The sequence below is a fragment of the Plectropomus leopardus genome, chromosome 6 (assembly GCF_026936395.1).
Source record: "Plectropomus leopardus strain MGB_pleo_1.0 chromosome 6, ASM2693639v1, whole genome shotgun sequence".
NCBI lineage: Eukaryota > Metazoa > Chordata > Actinopteri > Perciformes > Serranidae > Plectropomus > Plectropomus leopardus.
Genome location: NC_142181.1, coordinates 17,669,078 through 17,682,850, shown reverse-complemented (window position 1 = coordinate 17,682,850; position 13,773 = coordinate 17,669,078). Strand labels below are relative to the sequence as shown.

Genomic DNA, 13,773 nt, shown 5'->3' with positions numbered 1-13,773 from the left:
CAAAAGTTCTCTCAACTATTTGCACATTGATTCAAAGATCTTCAGTAACTACAGATTTCAAATAGCAAAACCTACCAGTGTGTCAATGAAAGAAAAACCCAGCATTGTTCCTCTGATCTTTATTTTCACGTTAAACAAATAATGTTAATATATAAACATATAAATTGGAGTTTTGATTACAAAAACAATCTGTCAAACATGAAAAAATAAAACTGTTATATTTACACTTGTAGGCAAAATTCTGTAAAACTTGGCAGTTTGATGCTCCAAGAAAGCAGATGATTTTTGCTCCCAGTTTGTCTCGGTTGCTTAAGTATTCCATGATTTCCCCTTAATAGTTTGTAAGTCCTTGACGTGCTGCATAGTGTCAATAGTCTTCACTGTTGTTATGAAATTCATTTTTTTTTAACAGTTAACAATAGAACATCTTTCACCAACCAATAGAAAAAAAGGAAACCTATAAACAGTCAAGCAAGGATATAAATTGGCATTATTTGTGGGTTGTGGTAAAAATCCTCTGAGATCAAACACCAAATTTATTGTGTATAATGAGAAATATGAGGCAACATGACTTCATAACTGCTGCCACTTTCTCTTGAAATAGTTGTATCCACTTCACACAAACATAAAATCACAGAATGATCCTGTGGCCTCCTCGGGATGATCATAGTTTAAACTCCACACCGTACAGAGAGCGGAAAGCAAAAACTGGATTACAGAAAGCTTGTTTTTGGCCATAGATCCCGCAGCGTCATTACGACATCTACACAAGATTACATCTTGACTTGGCTGCTATCACAATTCCTAAAATCACACAGCATCAGAATTCCAACAACATTACAGCCTTATACAACACATTCACAAATTTTAAGCTCGCTTGTTAGAAAGAACTTCAATTGTCACCAGCTGTCTTCACTACAACCACAAAGTTAAGCTGCCCTAAAAATTTAAAGGACAAAAAAAATTACATTCACAATAAAAAATTCTTGATCTTAAAATCTGGGAATCAGCCACAACAACAATAATCTAAACTTCCTCCAAAACAGTGCCATTTTTTAAGTGCAGTTATGATTTTATTGTGGCCAAAGTTAAATTTTTAGGCTGTTTGTGTCATCTAATCAGCTGCATTTGATTTGCGTCTGTGCAGTGTGTTTGTGTCTGTTCACTGTGTCTGTAATATAGCTGGACAGCCTGATTTTAGGGTTTGAACATAATCAGACTAAATGACTATGAGCTTGCCCTCGTAGACGTTGGGTAATGTGAATATAAGACCCACAGCAGCACAATGCCCCACAACAACACAACTTACACAACTTACACAATCAGCTTCACTATGATCAAGCGTTTTCCACAACAGGGACATTCACTGAACATCATGTTCACGTTATCTTTACTTCACAACTTCTTTTTAGTTCAAAATAAATTACTAATATACACAATTTAACCCCCCAAATTATCCACCAAAAAAGCAACACCACAAAAAAACCCCAAAAAACTGCATCAAATGTTTCCATGCCATGTAATGCTGCGTTCACATAAAATCAGGCAGACAGAAGACAAACGACTCCTTCTGGATGGCTACAACCGAGCATGTATGATGATATATTGCAATGGCTATGCATTGTTTACAAAGAATGCAGTAAAATATAGTAAAAAAAAAAATCTGTGTTTATTATTTTGTCAGTTTTCCATTAATGTCCACTAATATTCCACATCCCCCGTGTTTTAAGACATGTATTGGTGCAGCCATATTTGCCCCCCCCCCCACAAACTGCACCCAGCACTACTAGGAGACAAACCCACCACACGCAAGTTTTTTTAAAATTCTGCTACAAGGCCACTTGTACTGACTAAATATGTGGCCAAATATGACAAGTAATTCACTCTATCCATTTACTTTATAAATTATGAAGCGGTAATTCACCTTATAAGTAACGAGATGGAACCCTCACCTTAATCCTAAGTGATGGTAGACTGATATTGGGGAAGTCATGGACCTGCTGGACTGTGATATGCAGTTTGCCATCGACCCTCTCCATGTGAACGCAACATATGAACAGTAATGCTCTGATGTGAGTTGTAGGCAGCTGTGTGTATCACAGTTTGCTGTATTCAGAGATCTCAGACCTGTTTGTTCCAACACTGACCTCAAGTATTTCTCCGCATCTCTCTGTGCTTATTGGCTTATTTCAAATGAAAAGGCAGGAGGCACAGATCTACAAAAATGCTACAAAATAAGACACCTCTGGCTGATGAGATCACTGAGGTGAAGTTGAGGAGTGTGCTGTCCTCCGAAGGCCAAATGAAGAATAACATCATTTGCCTATCTGACAGCTCCTTCTGCAGACTACAGACCATCACAGACCACTAAAAGAATATTTACAAACCATAAAAACATAAATGTAACTTTGTCACTGACTGCTGCTGGATGTCAGCCAATCAAGTCAAAATTTACTCGATTTTGTTTTGCTTCTCCAAGATTTACAGACACAACAACCAGCACTGTTGCCAATCAGATCAGAGGGGCAAAGGCTGGTTTAAGGGTTAGAGTACATGGAGAACGTAAATCTTACTAATGACTGGTTCATCACTGATTTGTTCATGATTTCTAAATTATGTTTCCTTAATGTTTTAATACAATTTGGCAAAGCAAAAAATATCAATTTTTTTAAGCAACAAAATATCACGCTGTTCTGTTTTGTGTCATCCGATCTACAATATTCACATGCAAAAGTATTCACCCACCACCCGAATCTCTCCTTAAAGGAATACTTCACCACTTACTTTACCTCACAAAGAGTTTGTATGTCACTTACTCACCCTGTGTTTCATTGCATTCATGAATAACGTTCATCCATCCGCTCTTTTGCACCGTACTACCAAAACATGCATTTTTGCTAAAATGGGAATATTTCAAACACTTCTGCATAAACAGTCTAATGTCCACATGAGTACCAAACCTGGACAAGTGAATGCATTTGAACTTTGCTTATGCATTTCATTGAGCAGAGGTTAAAAACATGCACTTCCCCAGACGTGCTACTCATCTGGGCATTAGACTATTTGTGCAGAAATATTTGAAATATTCAGATTTTAGCAAAAATGCATGTGTTTAGGAAGTACTGAGCAAAAGACTTGATAAATGAGTCTTGGATTATACTGCACAGGTTGTGTGAGATTTTGTAAAAAGATGTTTTGATATAGTTTTGATGTTGTTGAACACAAACGCCATTTCTCCAAATTAATTCAATCAAGAATTTTCACTGTTTTAAGATTCTTCCTTCACCACAGAGGCATGAAAGAAAAACACTTTTCTTCAGAAATTCAACCAAACGCGGGGTGAGTAACTGATATACACATGGTCATTTAATGAGTGAAGTATTCATTTAAGTGAGGATTGGTATTTGCTGTATATTATTACAGACAAATATCATTTTTAAACACATTTCTCTGCTATAATAATAATGAACCTTCCAAACACTGACACCGAAGCTTGTGTTGGAGAGAGGCAAAGAACTGTTAGAAGCTTTCTGAGGTAGCGGCTGGTTTTTAGTTGAGGAGATTTGTTGGAAAAAAAGAGATGTATTCCCATCTGCAGTGCTAAGAAGGTTTGGATGGGTTTGATTTCTTTTAGCTCTGTGGTAAATAAACATCATGTGAGATTTTAAATAGCCCACAAGAGTATATGTATATAATATAATTAAATAAAAGAATATACTTGAGATATTCGTACTTGATTCCTGTGTTTCTGTGGAAGTTTTGGCGGTTTCTTCATACAAATAGTGCGTCTTCGCTTATGGTAAACTGGATTTTAGAACAGATTTAGTTGAAACACCCTGTGGGAAATAAGGCGTTTGGTGTTGTTTTACAAAACCTTACATTGTTCATATGAAGAATCCTCCATCTACCATTAGCCACTAATGCTACTGACCTGACCACAAGCTTAAGTTCAAACTACGAATAAATGTAGCTTTTAACTCAAAGGCTGTGTGTGCTCAGTGTCTGAAGTAAGGCCATCAGATTTCACCTTGTATGTACCTGCAAAGTATGAGAGATAAAGCTTTGAGTGTATTACAAGTACCGAATCTCAGCCACAGGGCGTTGACATACAGTAACAAGTGTGTTCATGAGTTATAATCCTTCTTGTGCCGCCTCCTCTCTACATCTCCTTCTCTTTCTTGGTCTCCCGGGTGCTGCTCTTCAAAAAGTCGCTCCTGAGTAGCCGATAAAACAGCACGATATTCATGGCCGTCATGATGGCCATGCCCACGCTGCCCAGCGTGTAGGCCAGAAGGGGCACCTTGTCCCTGTTGAGCACCAGCCAGCGGGTCATCCAGGCCAGCGTGTTGATGCGGAACACCACGTATGTGCCGAGGTTGATGATGCTGTTGACCCGGTACTGCGTGCCTTTGGTGTTGCCGGCCATACGCAGCATCTGCCGGAGGTGCAGGAACACAGAGTTAATCTCCACCAGCAGGGCCACCACAGCAAAGCCCACGTAGCGGTAGGACAGCACAGAGAGGCCGAAACAGGTGATAACCTGCAGAGGAACACAGCAAGAAAGAAGACAAGAGACAGGAAGATTACAACGGGTGTAGCTGAGCATAATAATACAATATTTTCAATACTACAGTGACACTATAGTGGCTAAGATATCACCTAAACCACAGTAACATTTTTCTACATTCCAGTGCCAGTATGCATTTTTGTTAAGTCTTGAGAAGGTGCAGTTTAATGATCATTTGTTTATCAATTATTCACTTCGTGTTACTTTAAAATCATGAAGAAGACATTTTTTTTTCTAATGCCGCTATGTTCAATGGAGAGTTCAAAAAAGGTGAATGTCATATGGGTCTGTGTTTAACAACAGCAAAAGTACAAAATACCAATATCAAACAATACATCCATTGAGTTTGTAAATGGATGTATTGTTCGATATTAAAGTAAAATTTATCCAAAAAAATCTTTCCAAAGCCAGATTCCATCGACAAAAACAGTAATTTTACCTCACTGAACATGGGAGCTGCTGGGGTACTTTTTTTTTTAACAATCAAACACTAACAATCAAACATATTTAACGGTGTTTTTTTTTTTTTTTTTCTTTTTTACAAATTTAGTGTTTTCCTCTCCCTGTCACATGGAGCTTTGGCAGCCCTTAGTGGAGGTTGGGAGACTCATGTTGGGAACCAGTGCTTTAAAACATCAAAGTCACACAATAACACAAATAAAAAAACTAATAGAAGCAGCAGTAAACCATCCGCTCCTGTGTACTCAAGTAAAATGACTGTTTTTGACAATAGGTTCTAGCTTTGCAGAGACCATATAAAACTTTCACTATTAGTTTAGTTTTATGTATTGTGGTTTTAGAAACAAATACATGTGTTTGGGAAGTACTGTGCATTCTGCTGGATAAATGAGACTTGCATTGCACTGCAGGAGTTGTGTTAAGAGTTTGTAAATGAAGGTGTTGATACAGTTTTGCTATTGTAAAACACAGACCCCCTTTGAAACCAGTTCATCAAGAATATTTTGTTTTTGGTTCTTCGCTCACTGTGGAGGCATGTGAGGAAAATGAAAGTTTACTTCACTAGTTCAATGTAACACCGGGAAAGTGACTGAGAAACAAATGGTTATTTGCAGAGTGAGGTATTCCTTTAAGATATGCCTATCTGCATGTATTGTTAAATCCATGCTAAAGTGGACAAATTGACAAATACATCAGCCAGCATTACTGCATGTCAACATATGTATCTCTAATCTAATATATTTTAGTTAAAGGGGTTGCTTTAAATTTTGTTAAAGCAGTAGTCACAGGATTTTTTTTTCTTATTAGATTTCCACGTTTCGGCTCCCTTTAAGTGCTCTGCACTTTCATTCACTGTTGACACTATTTTACTTAGTGACAATGCGGAAGGACACCGCTCCCAACACTCATCACTGCTGAGCAGCACTTTACCAAAAATGTAAGGCCACTAACAGGAAATACCCACAAGGTGGCAGCAACATCACCCAAAACCACCTGAAACACAGGAAATTCAACCAATCCTGCTGCTGACACTGAATGGATTACTGATAGTATCTCAAATACATTGTGACACACACATTGTGAAAGTGAAAGCTGCTGTCTAAACCTCACAAAGCAGCTGTGTCTCAAGTGCAAAAATCTGGAGGACAGAAATGTGTTTATACCAGAACAGGCTGTTCAGCCAACTCTCCACAGGAGCCGGCACTCATTCTCACACCACCACTAGATTCACCGGCTTCATTCACACTCAGAGCACACCCGTAGTGTAGCAGGAGGTCAAACTGTGTGCAGACAGATTGTCCTCCTGTCTCTTACCACCTAAGCTGCCATGTTTATAAATCAAGAGTGGATGGTGGCAGTAAAAGAGTGCTAAAAGTAGAAAAAGGTCCAAATCAAGTCATGTCTTTGGTTACGGGTCATGGGATACACTGTGGTGTGAGAGAGTGACCTTTCCCATCAGTCATGGCTCCAATTGAGAAGCATCTTGTGTTTGTGCGTGCCCTCTGAGGTCACAGGATTAAGATGCCCTCTGTAATGCACCAAACAGTCATGTGATGCACTGTAGTGGGTTAGGCAACAGATCATGTGAGGAAAGTCACCAGCACACTAACCCTCACTGGCCCTTATTGTGTATCCACTGTAATGTTTGTGTCCTTAACTCAAAAGTTCAAAAGGTTTTCCACAGTGGAAACTTCCCGCAGGTTCATGTAGTTGTAATGAGTTGTTGGTCGTGGCAGCATTTCTTGTTAAGTGCACTGGAAGGGCACTGCTCTGAAAACCACCTACCATTCAAACTGTCATCAGACTGGTTTAAAGCGGCACAGATGCACCATGGGGTCCCAGACACGCCTGACCATTTGTTTTCAAGATATGCTGTCATGGAATCAAGTGTTGAGTTTTGAAAATGGCACCACAGGTCACCAAAACGACAGATTAATAGAGCTGCCGCCTGAAAGTGGAGGATTCCAATCATCAGTCAGAGACCCCCCAGCTGTTTTTTGTTTTTTTTTAAGCAGAGTAACAGCTCCTCGCTTTCATGCTGCTCTCCAGTACAGGCAGCTGCAGACCCAGACCCAGGGTGAGTCTGGGTAAGACGGAGGCAGCTGCATGACCCAGGGTGAGTCTGGGTAAGACGGAGGCAGCTGCATGAAGAAAGAGAGGCTTCACCTGGTGACATTGTCTTCTGCTTCCTGCTAAGAGGTGGTGAATTTACAGCTTACAGTATATCTGATAAATCATAACAGAAAAAAATGTTGTATAACTTTACACTGAGGATTACTGAATGGGCCCAAAGTGTTAGCCCTCCAACCCCAAACTACAGGCCCAAGGGCCAAAAGTGTCAGGGGCCCACCTGGCCATCACCTGCAAACTTTCACTAAAATTAGCGTGCTATTGAAATTATTAACAACTAGGAAGAGACTCAAAGAGACCACAAAGAAATACAAAAATAACTACAAAAAGATGCAAAATTACATCTAAGACTACCACAAGTAGAAACACAATTCCCATAGAGACACAAAACAACAAAAAGATGTATAACAACTACAAAGACAAGCAAAACAACAACAAAAAGGGCAAAAACCTCCACAGGATCTGTGTTTTGCTCTGATGTAAGAGAGGTAGTGAGGCCTTTTGCATATCTGTGCCCATGGCCCAAGGGCCCATTATCTTATCATCAGCCAATGCCTGTTTACTGTATTTTATGGCCGTCACTGTCACCCCACCAAAACATTTTTTAAACTCTCAAGCTCTTTAGTATATGGAAAAAAAAGAACTAAGAGTCAAATATTTGAACTGAACAACCAATTCTGATTCACCACAAATACTTCTGATTCAGGTGCAGCCCTACTAATAATCCTCTGCTAACCATCTTAATCTGGACCAAAGTGTTTCACAAACAGATGTCACTGTCCCAATATTATTGCTATCTGGACAAAACTACATAATTTCACTGTAAATTGTAATATGAGGTGCAATATTAGAATTTACCATTGTGCAATGAATACTCATATTCTGGTGCAGTTTTACAAAGGGTATTCCTTTTATTTCTTATTTTAAGAACCCGTGTTGTCGGCTGCGTATATTTATTGCTTTATTATTTATTTGCTGAAGTTTGCTTGTGACTTTTCACTGCACTGATTGGGAGTCGCCCTCATGATTTTGTTGTATTTTGAACAAGGACTGCACGACAATAACAACTTTCTATCTCTTCTGTTCTGTATCTGAACAATAAAAACAGCGATTGGAGGGTTAACTCTGACTCACACAACCAAAACAATCACTGCACAAATCTTCACCTGTTGTCAGGTTAAAATAACAGCGATGATAAACAGTGTCAGCGAACAATTACAATGGCGACAGTGAATGCACCGAATTTAGCAACATAAACCGCCTGCCTCATCATAGTCAGTGTGCTGGGAGGGAAAACAGTTATGTCAACAGGACAAACGGCTTTTCAGTTCAACACAAAGCCCCCCCTCCCCGACACGCACACAGGTATGTGAGCTCACATGGAAGCGTTGAGCAATCAGTCCAATGTGACATTTCACTGTGGTGTGGGGTCAGGTGACGGCATGAGGTCATGCAGGTGATGAGCCTGAAAATTCTTAAATAAACAAGGTGTGTCATGACACCCTGTTATCAAACTCACAGAGGCAGCCAACAACAAACTTATCAACAATTTAAACTGGTAACCAGTCTCAAGCCAAATGACATGCTTTGTGATCGTAGCAGTCAATATATAATTTATTGGACTTAGTGGACTTAATATTGGAATATCCAACTTAGATACCTTGAAAAAAAAGTGATATTCTATACCATTTATTATATACTAAGAAGACACTTTGACATTAAGGGAATGAAATGTAAAGTTTGTATTAAAGAATAAATGTAAAAATGTATAACATGACTTTTCTGTTTTTGATTAGAGAACAGAAGAATCACTATAGCAAACATATACGAGAGCGAAAAAGTACAGCTGGTTCAAGATACTGGTGCAGAAAAAAAATAAATAATGAAACCGTTTCAAATATTCAGGATCAATATGTATTGATAAATCAAGATTTGATATCACTGATTAGATTGGTAAGCAACTTTTTCTCACTTGTTTGTTCGGAAACCCTAAAGGTTTCAGTATAAGAAAACATCTAAAATAAAGTCAGTAAAGCTGAGTATGATAAAATTACTGAATAACATGTGTTACTTGATGTTGATTTAGTTAAAACCACAGTACAAATATTGGCTGCTTAATCTTACTCCAACTAGTAAATTCTAATTTCTCTTTAAAGTGATCTTAAATTTCACCTTAATTTACCTTGACAAAGAAAAACTGTATGAAGTCTTTAAATAACAAGTAATCAGTATCAAGACTGGAAAAAAATAAATGCAATTCTATGACTCTTTTTTTTTGTGGCCGGAATCGAACCCGTGGCCGCTGCAGCAAGGATACAACTGCCGTATATGGGGTGCCACTCTATTCACTGAGCCACGAGGCGCCCCCAAATAACAATAATAAGAGGACTGTTGAAAACGAATTATGAGACAAGATTCACAATGAAGAACATATACTAAGGCTGCACAATGTGAGGAAAATATATAACATGTATTAAGATAAATATCTTTAACAATGATATTACTTATAATAAATAAACAGATTTTTGTGTACTTAGTTCTGCCTTTCTGCTGCTCTCATTATACTGCAACAGATACTACAAATTTCTTGCTGGGTAAAAAAGAATTTCTATTTCCAACTGAACACTGAACTGGACAAAAAAAAGATAGATAGTTGCTTTTTTTAAAGATTATTTTTATTTTTTGCCTTTATTAGGATAGGACAGCTTCAGCTTGAAAGGGGGAGAGAGAGGGGATGCGATGCAGCAAAGGGCTGCAGGTTGGAATCGAACCAGCGGCAACCAGGCGCCCCCATAGTTCCATTTTAATGGGCGTTTTCTACTGAAACTATCGTCAAACCAAAATCATCTAATATGTGCAATATAACAGTCTTTCTTTGATGATGTATTCTTTTGTGATGTGTTTATCACCCAAGTTGATATTGCAATAATGAAAAAAAAAAACAAACAAACGGGATAAATAGCAAAGCCCTAACATTTGCTGTACATACACTCATTGTTTTCAGTTTATACCTGCAGTGAAAACAGCATGTGAAGGGTGTGTGTGTGTGTGTGTGTGTGTGTGTTGTAAAAACATCCATGTTGGTTCAAACCCAAAGCAAAAAGCAAAGAATGCAAGAGCTCTTATGGCCTTCATATGTTTCCGTGAAAATGTGAAAAAAAAAACAACATACATGCTGATTAACCTTTATACCACACACACACACACACACACACACACACACACACACACACACACACACACACACACACACACACACACACACACACACACACACACACACACACACACACACACACACACACACACACACACACACCAAAGCCAGGCCAAGGTTGCAAACACGTCTCCCGGTGGTCTTTAGCGGGCTAATCTAAAGTCTAATCTGATCTGGTCAGATAAAACATGTTAGAGCATGGGACTGGGAAGGACAAAACAAACCCTTATTCAACGCTAAGATAAGATAATGAAGACAAATTCAGTAACAAAGACTGTGTGTCACTTCATTATGTTGTAAAGGAAATGGAAATACATCACATAAAAATCAAATTCTGACAAATATGGAGAATCTCCTCGAGGTTTCTTCATTTAGAAAGTGGGATCTTGTTTTGTTTCTCCTGCACGTCTGCCTAGTTTTATAAAAGGCAAGTTCTTTTTATGGCATTTGTGCTATCAGCCAATGACAGTTATTCGTTACCTAAGCTTAGTATAAACACTGATAGCACTGCAGCTCACGGGGTCACACACTATGTAACACACAATAAAGTTGTACAACAGTCAATGTTCAAGTGATGAACCTTAAAAAAAGTTAAGTGCACAAAAGAACCACAATGACTGAGTTAACATGTACACTAATATGCCACTTTTATTCTAAATATGACATTATTCTGAATTTGATCCAAGTCACGTAAACAGCATTTTTTAAAGATTCCACATTAGATCTTTGTCCAAATGAAGCATTGTCTAACTAAGACATGAGGGATATCCCACTATTATTTAGGTTTTAGGAGCATTATTTGGTCATGTATAAAGCATATTTGGAATATAAGTCTCAACATTTGTTAATATTAGAGGAATATTCATTTTCATTAGCCATGTTAACAGCTTAGTAGGAATATTATCTTATTAGGAATAAGGGCAAACAAAGGAATATTTTGTTTATTAAGGCATGTTTGATTTGTGTGTCCTCACAGTGGATCGAGGTGACTGTGACCACTTGACCTCACCAAACCAGGTCATCATCAGGGCACAGTGACCCCACAGCAGCCACCCAGATACCAGCAGCTAGCCAATAAACAATCCTCGTCGCTCTCTCAGCGGGCACAGAGGAGGCCTCTGTCCAGCTCCCACACCTTGTACTGCTGTCGCTCGAGAGGGAATCGCAATAATCCCACCAGCAGCCCGCTGGATCTATCAGATGATTAGAATGATTCAGCATTGGCTGGATTTGTCTCGATAAGCCCTGCTAAAGCTCTGCTTTCACACACAGCAGCCCAGACACGGCTGTCTCAGTCGAGACTCGAGTGGACAGACAGAAACAGGCATGTGTGACACCTGTCGCATTACACACGACTGCCTGCAGGATATTAAGACGGATGAAGTGCTTCAAATACATTCAATCTAATCTCAGTTAACTCCAAATTAACATCAAGTGTCTCTGACTGTCTATCTGTCTGTGTGTCTGTCCCTCAGTTTTTCTTGACAACCGTTTATTTGATCACCTTCACACCTGGCGGGTGCATTGCTGAGGACCCAAGGAAGCGCAGTGTCGAGTTTTGAGCACTTTTTGAGAAAACCGCAAGCAGCGCTAACAGAGGCCAGGCAGTCAGCACGTTCAGATCAGGCACGTTTTGAGCAGGCACTTCACTAGTTTAAAAATGAGTGAAAGGACTAGTTTTGTAGTGCGGGCGAGTCGGGGTAAGAGATTTAATGTATAGCTCTTAATTTTGAGGATGATTACATATGTTTTGCCAAGTTCTTTCAAAGTCAAAGTCAGTTGGGTGGGGGGTGCTGGACAGATGGGCAGAGGGAGTGTTATTTAACCTTTGGACTGCACATACATACATTAACCTGCTGCTTATAGTCACCTGAATGGAATCCAAACAAAAGGGCTGAAAAACAAGGTGCGTGCGGGTGTTTGTTCCTGCATTTTCTCCCTGTGGGCTCAATTAGATGTTCCCTACACCCCTGTGAGGGACCATCTCGTCCCACTTTCAGGGGGGGAACACTGGGTGCAAAGACGGGTAGGGCAGTACTGTGAACGGTATGAATGTGTATGAACATGGTGAAACCTGTTATCCTTGACCCTGACTTTTAGCATCAAAGGAAACAACCGAATCAACCTCAGGTCAACTAAAAATTGGGGTAAAGTTCATATGATAAGAAAGTTTATGTCAAGATGGCAGGATTGGATAAACACTGAGCTGCTTTGGCACTCGGTATTCAGAAAATAAGCTGAAAGGAAACCCAGGGCGAGATAAAGCTGATAAAGTTAAATTTAGCTTCAAACAGGATTGTAAAGAAAGAAAACACCTGAGAGGCAACATTGCGGTTTACTGGGTCAAGGTACCAGCTGAGGGTAAACAGCTGCATATTTTCTGCTTTTTCAATAGTATAAAAATATGCCTTTCTTGTCTTTACTCTTCTCATTTTCAATTACAATATTTGCAGTCATTAAAAGTGATAATATACAAGCATTTTTTCTTTAACTTATGACGACGAAGTAAATGTTATTTGCACAATGTAATCACTTTAGAATAATGATACCGGGTACGATCCCTCCTAAAAATAGAGGCTTAATTTATGGCATGAACTGCATTATTTTGAACTGATGAACATCCGAGTACGATTGAAATGTCTCTATTAAGCTTGTGTAGCACGGAGTATGTGTGCAGGCATTACTTATTTCCTCATAGCCTTGCACCTTTGTGATGTGCATATAATTGTTCTCTCTGTTTACACTTTAAATATTATGCATTCTGATTTATCAGCTGAACATCATTATTGGTTTATATTTGTCTTGGTGACTGCCATCGGCCTATCAGCAAACAAGATGACATTCAGCAGCGAAGACTAATGGCGTCCAGTCGCTGGGATGAAAGCACCCACTGAAAAAAGCATCAGGGGTTGCGCCCTAATTTTTCATTGATAATGCTACATTGTGAACAACAAAACTGTGTGGACATCGGCAGGAGACCTAGATTATGTTCGCTGTTGGCAGTCGAAACTAACATCTAACAGTGGTTGCATTGAGTTTGTGGATGTAGAAAGAGACGTGGATGCAACGCTGGAGGGAGGTCCTGTTCATTCCTATGAAAGTTGCTCAGTGGCGCGTGAAGCCAAAAAAGTTCACCTGCCACATATCAAATGACCCTGATGATTTGCGTTTCTTCTGCACTGTGCGGCCCACAGAGCAGGAGCACGAGAGACAACCGAGCTGATACTTCCTGTTTAGCACTCCGCTAACTTGAATGGAGATAAAATGATTCAATGCGGCTCTTCAAGACTTTCAAAATGTTAGCGGATCAAATGGGTCAAACTCTGATAGTGAAACGACTCACTTCATGGGGTTTGTGATGTTAAAAAACGGGGGCCAAAGGGCATCACATGATGGATTT

General features: G+C 39.3%; 1 protein-coding gene across 1 annotated transcript in view; it reads right to left on the bottom strand.

The window, feature by feature from the left end:
• Positions 1-104: 104 nt before the first annotated feature.
• The window catches only part of tlcd2 (TLC domain containing 2), a 35,793-nt gene continuing 22,124 nt past the window's right edge, over positions 105-13,773 (bottom strand). The window contains exon 4 of the mRNA XM_042486393.2: positions 105-4,540. Coding sequence (XP_042342327.1) covers positions 4,160-4,540 — 381 coding nt within the window. The 3' untranslated portion in view covers positions 105-4,159. The remainder of the gene's footprint in view (positions 4,541-13,773) is intronic.